At 46.3% G+C, this 21327-nt stretch overlaps 1 protein-coding gene across 6 annotated transcripts; it reads right to left on the bottom strand.

Annotated features, from left to right (window-relative positions):
- Positions 1–4803: 4803 nt before the first annotated feature.
- Positions 4804–14821, bottom strand: ZNF789 (zinc finger protein 789). 6 transcript variants are annotated; one of them, XM_070460352.1, is made up of 6 exons: positions 14637–14779; positions 12211–12313; positions 11092–11169; positions 9395–9521; positions 6974–7087; positions 4804–5922 (listed from the first exon to the last, which is right to left on the bottom strand). In XM_070460352.1, the coding sequence occupies exons 3-6, from the start codon at positions 11158–11160 to the stop codon at positions 4910–4912; spliced, it is 1323 nt and encodes a 440-aa protein (XP_070316453.1). In that variant the 5' UTR covers positions 11161–11169; positions 12211–12313; positions 14637–14779; the 3' UTR covers positions 4804–4909. The 6 variants fall into 6 exon arrangements, with proteins under 6 accessions (XP_070316453.1, XP_070316454.1, XP_020760982.2 ...); XM_070460353.1 differs by lacking the exons at positions 12211–12313; positions 14637–14779 and adding an exon at positions 14802–14821; XM_020905323.2 differs by lacking the exon at positions 12211–12313 and having other exon boundaries at positions 14715–14780.
- Positions 14822–21327: the final 6506 nt, after the last annotated feature.

The raw sequence follows: 21327 nt of genomic DNA, 5'->3' as shown, positions 1-21327 counted from the left end.
TGATTTAAGACAATTGAGAACGACAAGTTCAGTAAAGCCTGGTGTTAATGTCCACCGTGCTTTAAACATCATGCTAAGTGCTTTATGTGGATCACCTCACTTAATCCTCACATTATGCAGTGGTTTCACTTAATAGCACTCTCATTTTACAGTTGGGAAAAACTTGACATTCAGAGTAGTTAATTCCCTTGTCCAAAGTCACACAGCCAACAAGTGGCAGAATGAGTATTTGAACCATGGTCACTTTGCCTCCAAAAGCTAAGTTCTTAAGCACCAAACTAGACTATGTCTTACATGATTAAACATTACAAAGTGATGAAACTTCTTGTTAGTTTATATGAAAAAGGTTTTGATCCAAATGGTAAAAACATTAATAGAATCTTGAAAGGGTTTGATGGGACTGTCACAGTCAACCTCCCGCACAATGGAGGAATCACTGTTCAGTTGTAGACATGTGCATGCAACAAGTGCTTAATAACTGTGTTGAACTGGAGAGAACACTTCCTGGCAGCTTCCTTTCTGCATGAAACCCTTCCACTGATGGGTTCATTGCATCCCGAGGCAGCGTCTTCCCTTTAAAAACACCTCTGATTGCCAGAAACTCCTTAGTGAGCTGAAAACTGTGCCAATCTGCAGTCGTACATCTCGTAGTTGCAGAAGAAACTTAAAAAAGAGTTTTATGACTTGAATGTTGGTGAAGTTTTTTTTTGCTGCTACTCAGTCATCACATCCATCATCTTACCTTGCAAAGCTCCAAAAGCGAAGGGAAACAGACCACCATATTTTGTTTGGTCAGTTTGGGGCAAGTTAGAACAATCTGGACTAGGACAGTAGAACCTGCATTCCAACTACAGCAGTAAATGAGTGCATGGAGCACATAGGTTGAATTCTACAGAAATGTTTGCCACAGCGCTTGGGCAGGGAGGAAGACTCTGACTGATTCTGTCAAAGGTTTTTCGTTTTTCTGCAGAGAAGTATCAGAGCCATTTGAGTGTGACCAGGTCCAGGGCACCAGCTTTCTGTCCTTTCCCTGTAGAAGGAGCCATTAGAAGCAGGTACCATGTGCTATTAATAGTTCTCAAAACTTATGAGCTGCACCTTCCACCCCATCAATTCCTCACTTCTTTCTCACTAGTGAGGACCTGCTTCTAGGTGTTCCTCAGACTGAGGAGGAGGTTGTTAAATTCTCTCAATTTATAGAGGAACCACAGAGACCGCAAGACCTCCTAGATTCCTAGAGAACACCTATGGGGGTAGAGCTTGGGGGGGGGGGGGCGGGACTGTGACGCGCTTCCGCTAATCCTTCCGGAAAACCAGTCCTGTTTGTCCTACAGGCGTGTGGTAGCTGCTGGCCTTCGGTTCCCTGAGGAGCTGTGTAGTTAGTACCCCCAGCAGGATGTGTTTCTCTTCCACGTTTCCCTCCCCAACTTCCAGCCCAACTTAGTGCTTTGACTTACTCTGAATTTTGAGTTCTATTAGGAAAGGCGTTGAAGACAAGACGTCCTGAGATGTCCATGGGGTGGGTTTCTCAGAGATCTCACCCCAGGGCTTGCCTGATGCTGACTTCTCACTGTGGCCTTTCCTGTTTCCATGCCCCTGCACTCCCAGTGTCTCTTTTCTCTTCTTAAAAGGATACTAGTCTTAACCTTGAGGAACCTAAACTCATGACCTCATTTAACCTTAATCACCTCAAGGGCTCTATTGCCGTAAACGGTCACACGGGGGTAGGGCGTACAGTGCATGGACTTTGTGTGCGGGGCACACAGTTCAGAACAGTTGGGATCTTGTTACTCTTTGTATTTTCCTGTAGGCCCTAGCACAGCGTCCGGCAAGATGGTAAATCTAGATTTTTGTTAACAAAGTGATAGAAGACCTGATTGGAGCTGGGGGAGGAGTTATAAAGTCATTAACATCTACTGTCTTAGCCCATCTTTGTTTATACATTTCTGAGCCCTATTCTGGAAGATCCGAAGTCCTGCTTAGAACTTCAGGGTCTCAAAGGCAATGGCACAGAGGGACAAGGGAAGGCCCTGTTGGGGGCCTCAGGGGTGGGGACTGAAGGGACAGAGTTTGTGCCTTCCCACTACCCTCCTAACTACATCCTCACTTCTGACCGGGCAGTGCGCTGGGGTTGGGGAGGTGGAGTCTGTGAGCCCTTGCTTCTCACAAGCTTAACTTCCGGCAGGATTCTGAACAGTCTGTGGTAACCATTATTGCCCCATCAGGTGTCACAGTGGATGTGGCATCGTTGGCAGATGATGACAACATGGCTTGGGGGGGCCTCTGTGGCCATTCATCTTGGTGAGTAGAGATCACATTGCCACTTCGAATGATCAGACGAAAGCATCTGTCTTGGCATCCTGTCTCCTTCAGAACCCACACTGGATTCATTTTGGTGAGCAAAGGGTTTATTTTAATAATTTTTAATTGTCCGAGGCCCACTTGCCAGACTGTATGGCTTAGCTTTTGGTCACAGCCTAAGGAATAGCCTTAAGTAGCTATTCTCCTATAGTGAAGCCTGTTGCCTGTAATTGGCTCTTCCTCAGGGTAGATTCCCATAGAGATGGGAATATGAGACCACCTTACCTGCCTCTTGAGAAATCTGTGTGCATGTCAAGAAGCAACAGTTACAACTGGACATGGAACAACAGACTGGTTCCAAACTGGGAAAGGAGTACGTCAAGGCTATATATTGTAACCCTGCTTATTTAACTTACATGCCGAGTACATCATGTGAAGTGTCAGGCTAGATGAAGCACAAGCTGGAATCAAGATTGCTGGGAGAAATATCAATAACCTCAGATATACAGATGACACCATCCTTGGCAGAAAATGAAGAGGAACTGAAGAGCCTCTTGATGAAAGTGAAAGAGAGTGAAAAAGCTGGCTTAAAACTCAACATTCAAAAAAGAAAGATCATGGCATCTGGTCCCATCACTTCATGGCAAATAGATGGGGAAACAATGGAAACAGTGACAGACTTTATTTTCTTGGGCTCCAAAATCACTGCAGATGGTGACTGCAGCCATGAGATTAAAAGATACTTGCTCCTTGGAAGAAAAGCTATGACCAACCTAGACAGCATATTAAAAAGCAGAGACATTACTTTGCCAACAAAGGTCCATCTAGTCAAGGCTATGGTTTTTCCAGCAGTCATGTATGCATCTGAGAGTTGGACATCCATACTGATGGAGCTGAAGAATTGATGCTTTTGAACTGTGGTGTTGGAGAAGACTCCTGAGAGTCTCTTGGACTGCAAGGAGATTTAACCAGTCAATCCTAAAGGAAATCAGTCCTGAATATTAATTGGACGAACTGATGCTGAAGCTGAAACTCCAATACTTTGGCCACCTGATGGGAAGAACTTACTCCTTGGAACAGACCCTGATGCTGGGAAAGATTGAAGGCAGGAGAAGGGGATGACAGAGTATGAGGTGGCTGGAGGGCATCACCGACTCGATGGACATGAGTTTGAGCAAGCTCCAGGAGTTGGTGATGGACAGGGAAGCATGGCGTGCTGCAGTCCAAAGAGATGGACAAGTCTGAGTGACTGAACTGAACTGGGTATATTGCCGATTTCCGGATTGGTTCTTACCTGTGCAGAGCTGCCATCAGGAAACCAAGCTGCCTTTTACTTTTTGTCTTATCAGGGCTTCTGCTTGGCATTCGGAAAGAAAGCTCTTGAAGCGGGGATGTTATTTATTGTCAATCCAATGGTTGTACTGAAGCTACTCTTCACTGATATGACATGTGCCTCTCTCAAAGCCCCAGATCCTTGATCCTTGGGGCATAAATGTTTCAAAAATCAGAATTTTTTGGTTTGTAGAAAAGTAAGGTATTTTACATAAAACTGCTTAGGGGTTTGCACTCATACTCCATGTGCTGCACTGTGGGTAGTTGCTCAGTTGTATCTGACTTTTTGCAACTCCATGGACTGTAGCCCACCATGCTCTTCTGGCCATGGGGAATTCTCCAGAATCCCGGAGTGGGTTGCCATGCCCTCCTCCAAGTGATCTTCCCCACCCAGGGACCGAACACAGTCTTCCACATTGCAGGTGGATTCTTCACAGTCTGAGCCGTCAGGGAAGCCCAAGAATGCTGGAGTGGGGAGCCTAGCCCTTCTCAAGGGGATCTTCCCGACCCAGGAATTGAACCAGGGTCTTCTGCATTGCAGGTGAATTCTTTACCAGATGAACTGCCAGGGAAGCCAGCACTTCATAACTGAACACATTGGAACAAAATGTGTGAATGTGTACACTAATGGGGGTACACAGTCTTTATTTCACCAGCAAATAAATTCAGGTCATCTCAGGTTTGGTAACCAAATGGATCATAACAAAACAATTAAAAAAAAAAAGGGATTGTGGACATATGTATATATATATGTGTGTGTGTGTGTATATATATACACAAACAGGCCTTAGAAATTTATATAAGTATAAATGTATAAATAGATACCTTTGTTGTTCAGTCACTAAATCATGTCTAACTGTTTGCGACCCTATGAACTATAGCAAGAATTTCCCAGGCAAGAATATTGGAGTGGGTTTCCATTTCCTTCTCCAGGGGATCTTCCCCACCCAGGGATCAAACCTGCGTTTCCTGCATTGGCTGGTGGATTATTTACTTCTGAGCCACCTAGGAAGCACCACGTGGTATGTGGAACTTTCCTGGCCAGGGGGACCAGGGATCAAACCTGTACCTCCTGCAGTGAAAGCATGGAGTCTTAACCCTTGGACCACCAAGAAGTCCTCTATTAATTACTGCAGCCAGAAGGTTGGCTATGAAGAGAGGGTCCCCATAGAAAAACCAGTTCTTGTTTATTAATTTTCATGAAACAATCAGGTTATACATACTTGCCATAGTGGTTAAGTTCTGGGCTTTAAATTGGTAGCTTTTCCAGTTAATATCATGCAGATACCCGCTCTCTGTGGGTACCCTGATGCTTAATAAAGCTTGTGCGCCAACTGAAAGACTTTCCACATTTGTCACATCTGTAGGGTCTCTCTCCAGTATGAATGACCTCATGTCGATGAAGATTTGCCTTAAAGCTAAAGGTTTTCCCACACTCTCTACACTCAAAGAATTCCTCCTTCGTGTGGATCCTTTGATGCTGAATGAGATCGACATTCCGACCAAAGGATTCTCCACATTCACTGCATTTGTGAGCATTCTGTTTACTGTGAATCTGTTGATGGCTCATAAGGGTTGAGTGCCGGCCAAAGGCTTTTCCACATATAGTGCACTTGTGGGGTTTCTCTCCACTGTGGATTAACTGATGTCGAATAAGCGTTGAATTCTGACTAAACGTTCTTTCACATCTGCTGCACTTATAGGGTTTTTCTTTGGTATGGATCCTCTTATGTTCGACAAGATATGCCATCTGACGGAAACATTTTCCACAGTCGTGACATTTATATGGCTTTTTTTGTGAGTGACACTGTTTGTGGTCGATCAGAATGGACTTCTGTTTGAAGGCCTGCCCACATATGTCACACTCAAAGGGATTCTCTGAACTGTGAAGTCTTTGATGTCGAACAAAATTTGCCTGCCGCCGGAAGGCTCTTCCACATTCGTGGCATTCATAAGATTTTGTGTTTGTCAGAGTTCTCTTATGCCTCAAAAGCCGTGATCTCTGATGGTAGGGTTTTCCGTACTCATCATATTTGCCCTGCTGTGTCCTTGTCTGAGCTCTCCAACTGTGAATAAGGTTAAGGCTTTGAAGGAAGTCCTTACAGCACTCATCACCAGTAGCAGGGAGTGAAAATCCGTAAATGTCCACAAATTCATTATATTCACATAACTCTTCTGAAGGCTCCTTGGCTGTTTTCTGCTTTACTGCGGACATCTTCCATAACATTAAATCTTCAGAAGTGTTCTCCTTTGGAGCGAGCTCTTTCAAATGGAATCTGGTTTCCAAATCTAGCCAAATCAAAAGAATGTGCAAATTACCCGACTACCACAGAAGAAAAGGAAAGAAGCAACTGTTTGTGATATGAGAGACTCAAACGAGGCTAAGAGGTGCTCACCTGGTTCCATCACCATATTAAAGAGCCAGTACTCTGATTTTCATAGGTCCCTCAGCTTTCATATCAGAAAGAGCTCTTGACATCATGAACTAACCAACTAACACATGCACACGAGTGTGTGTCAGAGAACGTGAGAACTGAACACACCCTTCTCCACTAGTGGGGAAAACAGCTTCCTGTTGGTACCCAGCAGGGTCACATAGCTGTAGGAGAGAGGGAGCATCTTGTACTTTCTAGAGAAGCATGTTTTTCACAATTCTGGGAGAAACGACTGCTTTAAAATGGAGGCAGTGTGTCAGAGAGAAAAGAAAAGGAACCTGAGAAACAGCACAGAAGCCAATGGGACAGAGCAATGATTCTCCACCAGGGGCGGTGCTGCCGGAATGGAGCAGGTGGAGGCCAATGATGCTGCTTGACATCCTGTGAGGCCCAGGATCGAACAGCCCAAAACATCAACAGAGCTGAGGCTGAGAATCCAAGGAGCGGGGGGATGTGGTAAAGGGTAGAAAGAAGCAGCCATCAGGACACAGTAAGTAGGAAAAGGCAGGAAAAGAAACACCAAGGGGATGTGGAAAACAGAATGAGAGCAAGGGAACAAGAGAAGGTACAGAAAAAGGGTAAGTGATGAAGGTAGAAAAAAGGAGTCTCTAGAATGGCCCAAGAGCTGTCAGAAAGCACCAGCCTGCCTCCAGTAGAAATAGGATGAGCGTTATTGCAGGATAAAGAGGATGAGCTTTGCAGACTTGAAATCCAGTCCCAGCTGGGGATTATCTCCGGGGAACAGGGGCAATGATCATAGCCACCACCAGCAGTGGGCAGTAGGGATGGATGAGCAGGAGAACACAACCCAGACTCCGGGTTTGGTATCCAGGTGCAGGCGGGCCTCCTGGATGGTGTCCCCAACTCTGCGTGACCCCCAGGGGCCAGGTCTGCTCCTCACCCACCTGGGCAGGCACTACCGGAAGCCTTCCTAGTCCCCGCTCTCGGCAGATCCAGGATCCATGGCTCTTCCCACTGTTCCAGCTGACAGATCACCTCAGGTTTGGGAAACTGAAATCCTACTCGTGGGGAAGTAAATGGGATGTGGTGGTTAGCGAGTGGCAGGAGAGGTCCCAGAGCTCAGTCTACCCCTGGGGGTCTGGGTGGCAGGGCTGCAGCGACAAGCAGAGATCAGGACAATAATCAGAAGGATTATCTGAGGAGAGGAATTGGCACCATCTTTGCGAAAGTTCAGCATCTTGCTTGAAAGCCTGAACAATATTCACACTCGTGGATATGGTCATTTCACTCTTAGGAATAGAGCCTAAGGGAAATGAGGACAAAGGTTAATGGGCAAAGGTTAATGCACCACAGATGTTCAGCAGAATCATAACAGTGCAAACTGGAAATAAAGCAAATGTCAACAGGGGAAGGATTAAAGTGTAGCCAGATATGATGAAGGCAGAATATTAGGCTAATATTGAAAATCCATGAGTTCAAAGGACATTTCTTAAAACAGGAAAAGGCTCCCCAGGTATTTTAAAGCAGAACACAAAACTCACATGTAGCATGATTCAAAGTCCATGTAAATTATGATCTGAATTTGTTTTTAAAAATTATGTGTGTTGGGAACTTTCCTGGTGGTCCAGTGGTTAAGAATCTGCCTTGCAATTCAGGGCACACAGGTTTCCATTCCTGGTCAGGGAACTAAGACCCCACATGCCACAGAGCAGCTAAGCCTGTGAACCATAACTAGAGAGTCTGTGTGCTTCAACGAAAGATCTTTCATGCCGCAACTAAGACCTGGAGCACCTTCCCCCCAAAAAACTACATGTGTGAGTGTGTATATACACAGATCATCCTCTTCTTACGACAGGGTAAGTGAAAGTCACTCAGTCGTGTCTGACTCTTTGTGAACCCATGGACTGTGTAGTCCATGGAATTCTCCAGGCCAGAATACTGGAGTGGGTAGCCTTTCCCTTCTCCAGGGGATCTTCCCAACCCAGGGATTGAACCCAGGTCTCCCACATTGCAGGCAGCTTCTTTACCAGCTGAGCCACAAGGGAAGCCCAAGAATACTGGAATGGGTAGCCTATCCCTTCCCCAGTGGATCTTCCTGACCCAGGAATCAGACCGGGGTCTCCTGCATTGCAGGCAGATTCTTTACCAACTGAGCTATAAAGGAAGCCCATTTACAACAGGGTAACTTCCCAATAAATCCATCCTTCATAAATCCATCATATGTTGAAAATTCCCAATAAATTCATCCTTCATAAATCCATCATATGTTGAAAATATTGTAAGTTAGAAATGCATTTAATACACCTAAACTACTGAACATCATAGCTTAGCCTTACCTACCTTAAAAATGCCAAGAACGGTTACATTAGCCTGCAGTTGGGCAAAATTGTCTAACACACAGCCTATTTCATAATAAAAATGATGAATATCTCATGTAACTTACTCAATACTGTACTAGTGAAGAACAATGGTTTTAAGTGAACTGGTTGGCGACACTTGTGATCACGTGATCACACGGCTGTCTGGGAGCCAACAAAAATAAGCATTAAAGCATCCAGTGGTGGGCAGACAATCCCACAAAGGTGGTCAAGAATCTGCCAAGAGTGTCAGCACGGGGTCAAACATGTCCCAGAAAGAAAATCCATCAAGGAACCTCCCTCTGTAGGAGACTCTGCATTGAATAAGACGAGGGTGGGCTCCCAGGAAGGTGGAAGCTGAGGAGGTACAGAAGTGAAGTCAGTGAAGAATCATCTCCTGGGCACCGGGTGATGGTGTAAGCAAAGAAGGAAACCATTTTCAGACAGAAGAAAGAAAAAGACTTTCCAAGAGAGGAAGAGGGTAGACTTTGCAATCTGCATGGGCCACAGTCTTTTCAACTCCTAGAGGTCTTACAGATGTGGAGGATTCAGGCTGGGGGATGAATGTCTTCAAACTCTAAAACAAAAGGAAACTACTCATTATCCACAATCCCATACTTGAAAACTTTGAGGCCTGATTTGTTTCAGGACTCAAAATTTTTCCAGATTTCAGAAAGGTGACTGAGTGTGGGTATAGTTTCTATTATGTACCACCTTCAACAGGGGTTGAGCTGAAACCTTAAACAAACACTCTGATATTTATGATGCCATATATATATGTATCTGTGTATGTATATATATTTGGAGACCAAATGAGAAAAAGGATGATAAATAGCTTCCTACAGGATAAAATCAGGTTTAACCAACTGATGACTTCAGGTTGAGTCTTACAGCCAAATGAGTTATGAAAAAACTGGCTTTCAGAGCTTTTTCTGCTTTGGGCATTGCACGTAAGAAACTGAGGACTTGCATAGACACTCAAAATCAAATCTTAAGCCGACTCATTACCCAAGGAGATGATGTGTCTGTAGTTGTCTAGCATCACGTCCCTGTAGAGGGCCTTCTGAGCCCAGTCCAGCGTGTCCCACTCTTCCCTGGTGAAGTACAGAGCCACGTCCTCAAAGGACAGCAACCCCTGGAAACAGAGACTCATTACAGCTGCAGTTCTTATCACAGTTCTGCGGGCTACAGTATTATTGTTGTCCTGCAGGCAAGGCTCATCCAGTTAATTAGTAGACTCAAGGCTCAACTCAAGTTCAGACCCTCAGGCCATGCATGTTCTTTCTTCTGCACTAGAGTCACATATGTTCTCTCTAGAGGGACACATGGTCAGTGTGTGAGGCTTCTCTGGCCGTTTGGTCTCTGCTGCGGTCATTCAGATAGTGTCAGAACTGAGTCAAATCGTGGGGCACCCAGCTGGTGTCAGAACTGCTCCATGTGCAGAGACATCCCATGTGCCTGAGGGCAGAGGTGAAGAGAGGAAGCAGAGAAGCAGCTGAGTCCTCCCCAGGCACGCACTCCTCCCTGCCTCTCTCCCCAAGGCCAGCAAGGATGCACACGCTGTTCCTGTCTTTACAGAGGTGCTCCCGTGTCTGCCTTCCTCTGTTCCCACTCTCTCTCTGCCCCTAACTGGGCCAGTTGTGTAAAGGAAACCTACACAGACATCTGCAGTCACCCCACAAACCCCCCTCTGACTTTAGTCTTCACAGCTCCCCTGGAGTGTCCTTCTGAGCCTCATGCCAGCCCTCTGCCCATGTGCGAACACAGGGGAGAGCAATACAGTTACCGCAGAAAATCAGAGATTTCACAGAAACGATGATTTTTGAGCTGAGTGTTAACACAGGCAGAGGTAAGTTTCCCTGTGGGCGGGGAGAACAGGATACACAAGGGTGGGGGGGGTTGGGGTGGGGGGAGCATTCACATCCCCATGTGCAGGTCCTCTGGTTTCAGGGAAGGCGGGAGATGACACGAGAAAGGCAGGCAGAGCTCTGTGTTCCCGCAGCAAATGTGGACACGCTGGGCCAGTGGGGTCAAACTGCTGCCCCCTGAACTCCCTCCTGTCCAGGACTGGTCTTTGCAAACTGTCACAATGGCTTCCTCATGTGTCTCCTAACTTGTCACTGACTTTTCAACTCGACTTCTCACGATCACCCTCCCTCTGGTTGCCAATTCAGTACCTAAATTTCTACCGTACCTTTTAATGCAACGGATCAGAATGCTATGAGCTTGTTTCCATATCCCCTTCCCTAAACGGCTTCTAAACTCCTTAGGGTGAGAGTCTCTCTCCCGGCACAAAGGACAGAACTACCTGGTACACGAGGTGCCCAGGAATGCTCACTGCCACAAACATGGAGCAACTGCGGTGACGGCAGCTAAAACCTCCAGGGCGCTCGAGACATCACTGGGTCCTCTGCCAAGCACTCCATGAGCCTCACTTCCCTGAATGCTCACATGACAGCTACTGTCATGACCCCATTTTACAGACTAAGGAAACTGTGCCCCAGAGAGATGAGGTGACACGTCTCAAACAGAACCTGGATTTGAACCTGTCTGACTCCAGAGTTCAAGCTCTGTACATCAAATCCTCCAAGAAAGAAACACCTCCCAGCTGATAAAGATGGCTCAACCCCAGTGGTCATGCGAAAACCACTGCCTGGCCGCTGAGACTACACCAAGGAAGTGGAGGCGGGGGGAACCCTGCTCACCTTCCATGGGACTGGCAGGAACATGGCTTCCATGGCCTGGTCTCTGAGATGGGGCTGGATCCTGGCCATCAGGCTAAGCTGGAGAGAAAAAGAAAACAATTAAGTTCGGCCCTGAATTGAAGCTCTCTCACTAGACAGACTTTAGACAGGGAATGCCAATGGGGCCAACAAACCTCAGATAGTACAAAATCACAGTGTTTGGTGTTGGAATGTGGGATTACAATGAAAGCAATCGCTAGAATGGTCTTAGGAATTTCTGATGCTAGATCAATTTCCAATTTTTATCCTAGGAAACCTGCGCCTCTGCCCTCTCCCTCTCTCTAGAATATATTCTTCAGCACCTCAATGAGAGACTCAATATATCAAGGGACCAGACTGTTAGAAAAAACAGAACTCTAACCTGCAACCTGTAGCTCTGGCCTGGAACCCAAACCAGAAGCAATCCAGCAACAGGCCCCCAATCAGGACTTGGGTGGCAAGTGTGAACTTGTCCCTAACATGTATCCCCCTCTTCCATCCAGGACCAGCAGAGAGTCAGGTGTGCTCCCCTACCAAATCACATAGGATGTCCTGCCCTGTTTTTTTTTTTTCCAAGCAAGGTTTTATTGGGCCCCTACTGCAGCAGCCGGGAGCAAGAACAAAGAACAGGTTCCCTTACTTGCTCGTTCCCTGAGGCCTGGTGGAGGGGAATCCTTCTTTTACTTAACCTGCCTCCAGCTTTTCCAAGCCAATCTCCTCAAAACTCAGCATCGTTGAGTTTTCCCTTTTTTCCACTCTAAAGCTTCTCCTGCTTGCTTTTGAGTCTCTCCAAACACCTGATGGTGGCCAGTTCCCTTAGTATAGCAAGCTCTGCATGAAGAGCCTTTGCCTGCTCTCATTTGGGCGGTCTTAGGTTATGTCTGCGTCACACAGAATCAGCTCAGAGAGTGTAACAATGATTTTAGGGAAGTTATCAGAGATTTTAGGCTAAATATGATATATAAAGAGCTAACTGTTGTCAAAGGGACTTCCCAGGTGGCTCAAGTGATAAAGAATCCACCCGCAATGGAAGAGATGCAGGAGACTCTGGTTTGATCCCTGGGTTGGGAAGATCCCCTGGAGGAGGAAATGGCAACCTACTCCAGTTTTGTTGTCTGGAATATTCCATGGACAGAGAGAAGCCTGGCAGGGTCCATGGGGTCTCAAAGAGTTGGACACCAACTGAGCGACTGAGCAGGCACAGCTGTTGTCAAAAGAAAATTCAGAGGACTTTACTTGATATGAACAGTTTATGGAGTGAAAACCAAACCGCGAACAAGGAGGCTTCAAAATGGAAAGTCTTAAGAAGTTAAGTTCTCCGCATTTACCCTTCAGTTTATAAAACACGTAAATAGGTAGCAGAATAAGCCTCTCCCTAATATACCACTTTGGAAAACTGATTATTTTGAGCTGCAGGCACTTTAAAACAGCTGTTTAAAAAAAAAAAAGGTGGGGGGGGGGGAAGGAGAATTCCCTGGTGGTCTGGTGGTTAGGATTCAGTGCTTTCCTTGTTGGGGATCAGGTTCACTCCCTAGTTGGGGGAACTAAGATCTCACAAGCCATGTGGACTCACTTGTGCTAAGCCCCATGTCAGCAAACCGACACCTAATACTTAACCTAACTGCAGTTTCAGCCTCTTCCAGGTATAGAACCTCCCTCCCCTTGTCCTAGGACTTCCCCTGTGGCTCAGTGGTAAAGAATCCACCTGCAATGCAGGAGACGTGGATTCAATCCCTGAGTTAAGAACATCCCTTGGAGAAGGAAGTGGCAACCCACTCCAGTATTCTTGCCAGAGAAATCTCATGGACAGAGGAGCCTGGCGGGCTACGGTCCATAGGGTCTGAAGAGTCATGACTTTCAAGACAGCCTTAAGAGACACAACTTAGCAACTAAACAACCCCCTTCCCTATAAAGATTGCAGTTAGACCTGAATTCTAAGCCATCTTAGGGGTTAATCATTTTTCCTTGGGAATCTCCATGTTTATACAAGGTAAGTGTGCATGCATATGCAGGTGTTTCCGACTCTTTGTGATCCCATGAACTGTAGCCCGCCAGGCTCCTCTGTCCATGGAATTTTCCAAGCAAGAATATTGACCCAAGATTTGAACCCATATCTCTTGCATCTCCTGCACTGGCACGTGGATTCTTTATCACTGTGCCACCTGGGAAACCTCTTACATGAGGTATACATGTTAAGAAACTTGTTTGTTTTCATTTTTTTTAATTGCAGGAATCTGACTAAGTATTCAGAAGGGGAGAGAGAAAATTATTTTCCTCCTATGCACAGGAATCAGGAAGTACACTGTTTTCTATTGGGACTGGTTACTAGAACTGATGGTCCTTTCAGAAGAGTACCACCATACAAGTTTACTTGTTTGTAGCTGCTAGGAAACTGCAAGGTTACCCAGACATGAAGAAAGCTTAAGTTTCCTTTAAGGACAGAGCCAGCTCTTCATGGGAAATTAGGACAGTTAAAGTTTTGGTTCTGCAGGTCTGGGTAGTTTGCCTGGGGGTATACTTAAACTATGGCCTCCACTTTGGTTCTTTAACATAATAAATCTAGTGTTGTTTCTCTCAGGGAGTACACAAATGATGAGATACAGAGGATTTCCACTTTCTTCGTGTGCCTTTCTGGCCACTGGCAAACCTTCTTTTATGTAAGTGCATTTTTAAGAAAGTCTGTCACGTGCTGTTCTCCTTCTTTAAAAACAATGTTCGTAAGCCCTCTTGCCTCTTAAACAAGGAAGCACTTGTGATCAATAGCTCCAAGGCTGGGGAAGAGATACCGACCCTTTCACTATCTAAAGTAGATTACCTGCTGTGAGCACCGTGCACTTGGAAGTCAGAATCCATAATTCAATTTATAACAAAATCTGCAATGCAGGAGATCTGGGTTGGATCCCTGGATGCATGATTCCCCTAGAGAAGGGAATAGCTACCCATTCTTCTTCTTTTTTAATGTGTATTTATTTGGCTGTCCAGGGTCTTAGTTGCAGCATGCGTGATCTGGGATCAAGCCCTGACCTGGGATCAAGCCCAGGCCCCCTGCATTGGGAGCGCAGGGCCTTAGCCACTGGACCACCAGGGAAGTTCCACACTCCAGTATTCTTGCCTGGAGAATTCTACGTACAGAGAAGCCTGGTGGGCCACAGTCCATGCGGGTCGCGAAGAGTCGGACAGGACTGAGCGACTAACACAAAGCCAAAGCAAGCAACAGTATTAACCAGCCATTCGTTCATCGGTCTCTGTACTTCTCTAAAGCCAAAAGACCTGACACGATACTCAGAGGCTGGCGTCTTCAGGAAGCCTCTCGGTAAATGCCCTGAAGACCGGGGGTTTGGGGAAGCGTGGGGGGCACGGGATTCGAGGGAAAGGGGGTTGTCTCTCCAGCCCTCACACTTGTGGCGGGGCCACCGTGGCTTCCCCTGGCACCCCACTCCGCCCATCACACTAGCTCTTTTTTCCCCAAACCTCCGCGCCTCCGACCCCCGCCGCGCCTCCTCCTCCAGGAAGTCCTCAGGATGCACCTGCGGCTGCCATGGAGCTGGCCTCCATTATGGAGGTACCAGGCCAGACTCGGAATTAGACTCGGAACCTCGGCCAACCTCCACCTGAGGGCTCCATGCGGAAGATCCCTGAGCCTGTCGCCCGATCACTAGCGCAGGCCGAGCAGAGCGTCCCCGCCCGAGTACCTTCTAGGAACCTCGGAGGATTCGCAACTCTCTGGTCGGGGAAAGCGCTGGGGCGGGTCGCGGGGGCGTGTGCGAGTAAGGGGGCGGGGCACTCATGTCTCCTCGCGCTATGCGCTCCTGGTCGGAGCCAATGAACCGCCGCAGATGGAGTGGTCCACGCCACGTGATTTCCAGGTCCCGCCCCGACCTGTTCTCTCATTCCCTGGAGGTCGGTAATCTCCTATAAGAATAGGCTAGGGGACTCAAAAATGCTTACACCAAGTACTTTCCTTTCCCACTGATTGTTAACAAAATCTCTACGGGTGAACCCTTGTGTAGCTGGGTATTTTTAAACCCTCCTTTTGGGAATCCAGAGTGACTTTTTAGAGACCGACCCTGGACTAGGCAAAAAAATAAAAAAATAAAAAATTGAATATAATGAATAATACACACGTATGCTATTTAGCATAAAAATATTCATCTGATATTATGTTATCCAGAATTGACTTTTCTACTTAATGCTGTTGTTTAAAGAAAGAGAAGACTTAGTGGCAATTAATTGTAATTGATAGGACTAATTAATCTTTTTTATGATTCCAGATGTTCAAAGAATGTTCAAACTACTGCACAATTGCACTCATCTCACACGCTAGTAAGGTAATGCTCAAAATTCTCCAAGTCAGCCTTCAACAGTACCTGAACCATGAACTTTCAGATGTTCAAGCTGGATTTAGAAAAGGCAGAAGAACCAGAGGTCAAATTGCCAACATCCATTGGATCATAGAAAAGGCAAGAGAATTCCAGAAAAACATCTAGTTCTTATATTGATTATGCCAAAGCCTTTGACTGTGTAGATCACAACAACCTGGAAAATTCTTCAAGAGATGGGAATACCAGGCCACTTTACCTGCCTCCTGAGAAATCTATATATAGGTCAAGAATCAACAGTTAGAACTAGACATGGAACAACAGACTGGTTCCAAATTAGGAAAGGAGTACGTCAAGGCTGAATATTGTCACCCTGCTTATTTAACTTATATGCAGAGTACATCATGCAAAGTGCCGAACTGGATGAAGCATAAGCTGGAATCAAGATTGCTAGTAGAAATATCAATAACCTTGTGACACCACCCTTACAGCAGAAAGTGAAGAAGAACTAAAGAGCCTCTTGATGAAAGTGAAAGAGAGTGAAAAAGCTGGCTTAAAACTCAACATTCAAAAAAGGAAGATCATGGCATCTGGTCCCATCACTTCATGGCAAATAGATGGGGAAACAATGGAAACAGTGACAGACTTTATTTTCTTGGGCTCCAAAATCACTGCAGATGGTGACTGCAGCCATGAGATTAAAAGATACTTGCTCCTTGGAAGAAAAGCTATGACCAACCTAGACAGCATATTAAAATGCAGAGACACTACTTTGCAACAAAGGTCTGTCTAATCAAAGCTATGGTTTTTCTAGTAGTCACGTATGGATGTGAGTGAAGAAGGAATTCCTAGGGCCTGGACTCCATCTCAGGCCTGTCCATGCTGATCATACTCGGCCACCTCTCCAATGGACTCTGAACTGTGTCTAGTGTCTATGGAAACGACAACAGAAGGATAAGACCCCCTACAGACAGGGGAATCATGAAGATCATATCCAGGTTACTCATCGCCTAAGAGAACACATACACTAATCACCCCTTCCTCCAGACAGGCCATAATTTTTTTTGTACCTGTCGGAGTGTAACCTTGTGCTTATTGAATATTGGCTAATTGTTTAACTGTCTGAGCACATGGCACATGAGTGATGGGGTTATTGGGATTGTATTTACCCTTCCTTAGTTTATGTAAGTCTCAAGGAATTTGGGGTGGTGGGTTCGGATACGTACACATGGGGTATAAAAGATTTTCACAAATGCTGATCGGGGTCCTTGGCTAAGAGGAGACTCTGCCTTGGGCCCGCCAGTGTAATAAACTGCACTCCACTATCTGCATTGTCCTTCTGAGTGAGTTTGTTTCCTGGAATGTGTGGCTACAACGTGAGAGTTGGACTATAAAGAAAGCTGAGCACTGAAGAACTGATGCTTTTGAATTGTGGTGTTGGAGAAGACTCTTGAGAGTCTCTTGGACTGCAAGGAGATCAAACCATCAATCCTAAAAGAAATCAGTCCTGAATATTCACTGGAAGGACTGATACTGAAGCTGAAACTCCAATACTTTGGCCAACTGATGCGGAAAAACTGACTCCTTTGAAAAGACCCTGATGCTGGAAAAGATTGAAGGCTGGAGGAGAAGGGAATGACAGAGGATGAGGTGGTTGGATGACATCATCGACTCGATGGACATGAGTTTGAGCAAGCTCCGGGAGTTGGTGACAGACAGGGAAGCCTGGTGTGCTGCAGTCCGGAGTCCGGACTCTTGGTGTCGCAAGGAATTGGACACGACTGAGCAACAGAACTGATGATTCCATATACATGATAAAGAAGAAAAATATGGATTGCGTGAAATTTCCCTTTAAGTCTTCCTTTGGGTAATATGTATATGTATAGTTTTAAAAATTCCATTTGCATTTTTTAAAGTGAACTCTCTACATTGTATTTGGATGTTTTTCTCCTGGGGTACCAGGTTATGGATTTTGATCTCAACACTTCTGATGCTTGCTCGGTATTTCTCTCCAACTCCAACCCACTGGCTGAAATGTAGAGTGAGAAATGGGAAATGAGAAGACACACTTATATGTTAGTGCCTCAGCTATCTATCCAACACCATGCTGTTCATCCTGGGGTAAGGGAAAACAATAGATAGCTTTGCTTATGTGGTATTTTAATCCTAAGACAAGTCATCTTTGGGTTGTGGATTCCTTCCTTCATCTGGTGTAGTTGCTTATTTATTGGTAAAAACAATTTTTTATTCAGACTGTTTCCAAGGTGATAGGCAGAAACACCTTCAGTTCAGTTCAGTTCAGTCAGTCGTGTCCGACTCTTTGCAACCCCATGGACTGCAGCACACCAGGCCTCCCTGTCCATCACCAACTCCCGGAGCCTACTCAAACTCATGTCCATTGAGTCGGTGATGCCATCCAACCATCTCATCCTCTGTCATCTGCTTCTCCTGCCTTCAATCTTTCCCAGCATCAGGGTCTTTTCAAATGAGTCAGCTCTTTGCATCAGGTGGCTAAAGTATTGGAGTTTCAGCTTCAGCATCAGACCTTCCAATGAACACCCAGGACTGATCTCCTTTAGGATGGACTGGTTGGATCTCCTTGCAGTCCAAGAGACTCTCAAGAGTCTTCAACATCACAGTTCAAAAGCAACCATTCTTTGGTGCTCAGCTTTCTTTATAGTCCAACTCTCACAGGCATATATGACTACTGGAAAAAACATAGCCTTGACTAGACAGACCTTTGTTGGCAAAGTAAAACCTTAGTTTTAGGCATAAGTGGCCCATAGAATTGTATGCTTTTATCTTAAACCTGTTCAAGCCAGGAGCTTAGAATGAGCATTTTAGATGTACAGGAAAGAACCCTTCCTTGTCCCGGCCCAGAGCTCCCAGTTCAGACCAGAGCTTTCCTCGCCCCACGCCTCCCTAGAAGAACCCGCTCCAACTCTCAGGAATGGGCAGTTTCTTTAGGGACCTGAAGCAAAACGCTCAGAGTTAGTTTCACACTCCCTTCTAGTGTAAATCTGTGCTTCATCCACCTTCTTCTCTCCACCATCCTGGTGTGGGAATCACTGCAGGCCTAAAATCTCAGCATCTGGCCCCTACCCCAAGTAAATCCAGACACTCCTGTTATAGGTCAGATAGCTTTTCCTTTGAGTTTGAAATTGCTCAGAAACTTCAAAGTTCCCTTGTAATTTTCTGATTTCACTCCGTGTAAACACTACCTTTCTCATTTTCCTGCTTTAAATTCTTTACTACCTCTGCTTCCCCCTGTAAAGTCCTCTTGCAAGGGGTGGATTTGAGGCAGTAGGTAGATGGGCAGCCCCCCATCCCAGGGTGAGCACTTGAAAATTCATTTCCCATGCACCAGTACTCCAAGATGAGAACAGCAGGACAATCGAGAGAGAGGAAGCTGGGACCTGCCCAGATAGAAGGTAAGCGACCACATATTTCTCACTTTTGATGTCAAGGAGACTTCCTGACTAGAAAGTTCCTCGGAGGTTAAAAGGGGAGTGATGCCAAGCTACCTATAGGCCTCTTTGCTGGAATCCATCTTGGCTGAGAGATGCCTGTGAACATGAGGGAAGACCTTGAGATACACCAAATAAGGACTCTGAAGAAGGCAAATCAAAATGATTGACCAAAGGAAAACTGGAAGAAATGTCCCATAATAGTGATTTAAACTACCACAAAGGTGTGACTCTCTCTGAGCCCATTGTGTGTCTATCCACATGTACTGTACTCTTTCCTCCTAATAAACACTGTTTCACTGCTTTCCCTCTTTGTAGGAATTCTTTTCTGCAAAACCAAAGGGCCAGGGCCTTGTCACCAGCCACTGGTCTAGTGGCCAGGATTCAGCTCTGTCATTCCATGACCTCAGGAGCTGAAACCCTGCTCCAAGCCTCTGCAGGCTGAGGCCACCTGAGATCAGATTCACCCCTCAGCCTCGCTATCTTGGCCCCTGGAGGGCAGTGCCGGCCGCCCAGCTCCCAGGGAGACTGCATCCTCTCCCCGGTCCTGGGATTCTAAAGAGCCCACCCCTCACCCGTGACTCCCCCTCCCTGCCCCTGTGTCCTCCTGTCGTCCTCTGGCGGGTCCTTCTGCTCCACAGACCCCCGTTCGTAGTCAGCCCTTCCCCTCACCCCTTGGAGGGCAGTGTAGTTTATGACCAAGGTAATCTAATCGTGCAGGATTTTTCCTTGTTGAACCATCAGAGACCTGTGAGTTTTCTGGTATCTCAGGTAAAAGATCTGCCCTCAGACCTCTTCTATGCCTGATGCTGGTGAGGGTCCTCCCCCAGGTAGATTCTGTAATGTAAAAGTAAGCTGGTGCCATACATCCAGGATTTGCAGGGATTCTTTCCTGTGCAGACAAAGGTTATGCTGAGGTTGGAAGCCGCCTCACACACACTGCACTCTAGGGTCTGTCCCTCCTATGGCTGGTTCCTCTGGTGCTCTTCCAGGCGTGAGCTTTACCTGAAGCTTTTCCCACATTCCCCACAAGAACTGGGGTTTCTCCTGTGTCATCACCTGATGGTGATGAGGGTACTGAGCTCTGTATGAAGCTTTTGCCACTGTCACTACATTTTGTGCTTTTTTTTTTTTTTTAGTGTGGATTCTCTGATGCACCTTCTGGGTGGTGCATGGAAGGTTTTCTGATAGTCAAGGCAGTGATGTGGCCTCTCCCTCGTGTGGGGCATGGTGAGGCATGAGCAGGACTAAAGCTATTCTTGCCCACTTGGGAGTGTCTCCTGGCTGTGGACTCCCAGGTCTGCTCTGGCTAGAGCTTTCCTCACATCCCTTACACTGGTAGGGCTTCTGGCTTGTGTCTTCTGAAGGCACAGGGGCTCTGCCAGAACTCTTCCCATTCTCCCCTGTGTCGTTTATGAAGACAACAGAAATATTGTTTCTGGGTTATTTTCCCAGGTCTCTCTAAGCGTTTCCTCATTGCCTGAATTTTCACAGCCTTGCCCATTACCACTGGCATGCTGTTTGGTTTCTCCTAATAATGTCCTGGAAATTTCACTTTCCCCCACCATTTTCTGTCTTGAAGCCTTTTCATTCTTTTTTTCTTTCATCTTAGAATCTAAAGGAAAAATTAAGAAGTAAAGGTGTTAGTTTTGAAATGGGATTTGCCACTGGAGGGGGGGATGGTTGGAACAATTACATTAGGCTAGGCTGAAGCACAGTATGTCTGAATACAGGACTTTAGAGAGGTCAAAGGCAAAGGCAGCAGAAGGGAGGCTTGAATGACTCAGAAGTAAAGTCTTTTCATAGGCCATGTTCAGATGGCCGGTTCTGAACGCTCACTTTATAGTCTGTCTTGTATTCAGCTCTTTTATTAAGCCTTATTTGGTTACTTCTGCCTCCCTCTGCTCTACAATCCCTCATTTAGTTGAAATCACTCATTTATAACCCTTCCTCTCTTTCTTCCTTTCCTACTTCTTTCACAGACATGTGTGGAGCACTTCCTATATGTGAGGCATTCTTCTAGGTGCGTTTCACAGATGTATGTGAAATATTATATGAAGGTCTGTTAGACGTTCTGCCATCACTCACCTGTAACTCCATCTCTCATATCAAAAATCCTCGATTTCAGGACCTCTAAGCCAGGGCCAGGCACCTCACCACCACTTCTGCGTGAGTCCAGGTTGGGTGCATGTGAGGCAGGTCTGGCCGCGCTTGGGCAGCCTTTAGCAGCGATTCCTGCCTCGAGGCCCCGGGGCAGGGCAGCGGGCAGTGGGAGGGACGAGCGCCGGGCACGTGTGTTTACTGGACGCCCCGCCTCCATTTGCATTTACCAGACTTGACTGGGATCTTGAGGTAAAGTCGGCAGACCTCTGTTAGGTCCCTGGGGTGGGCGTTCGTTTTGACAATGGACTTAATTATGCCCTTTATAGCTT

This window comes from Odocoileus virginianus, chromosome 33, assembly GCF_023699985.2.
Source record: "Odocoileus virginianus isolate 20LAN1187 ecotype Illinois chromosome 33, Ovbor_1.2, whole genome shotgun sequence".
NCBI classification, from domain to species: Eukaryota; Metazoa; Chordata; class Mammalia; order Artiodactyla; family Cervidae; genus Odocoileus; species Odocoileus virginianus.
The sequence above is the reverse complement of the archived record's forward strand: the minus strand, read 5'-3'. Positions and strand labels throughout refer to the sequence as shown.

Excerpts from the sequence above, each read along its gene's own strand:
- ZNF789 (XM_070460353.1), bottom strand. The coding sequence starts at position 11,160 with ATGGCCAGGATCCAGCCCCATCTCAGAGACCAGGCCATGGAAGCCATG. Across the intron at positions 7,088-9,394 it reads CAGACACATCATCTCCTTGG|GATTTCAGTTTCCCAAACCT; the intron begins GTAATGAGTCGG and ends CCCCACGAGTAG. Across the intron at positions 5,923-6,973 it reads TTCCGGTAGTGCCTGCCCAG|ATTTGGAAACCAGATTCCAT; the intron begins GTGGGTGAGGAG and ends TGATTTGGCTAG.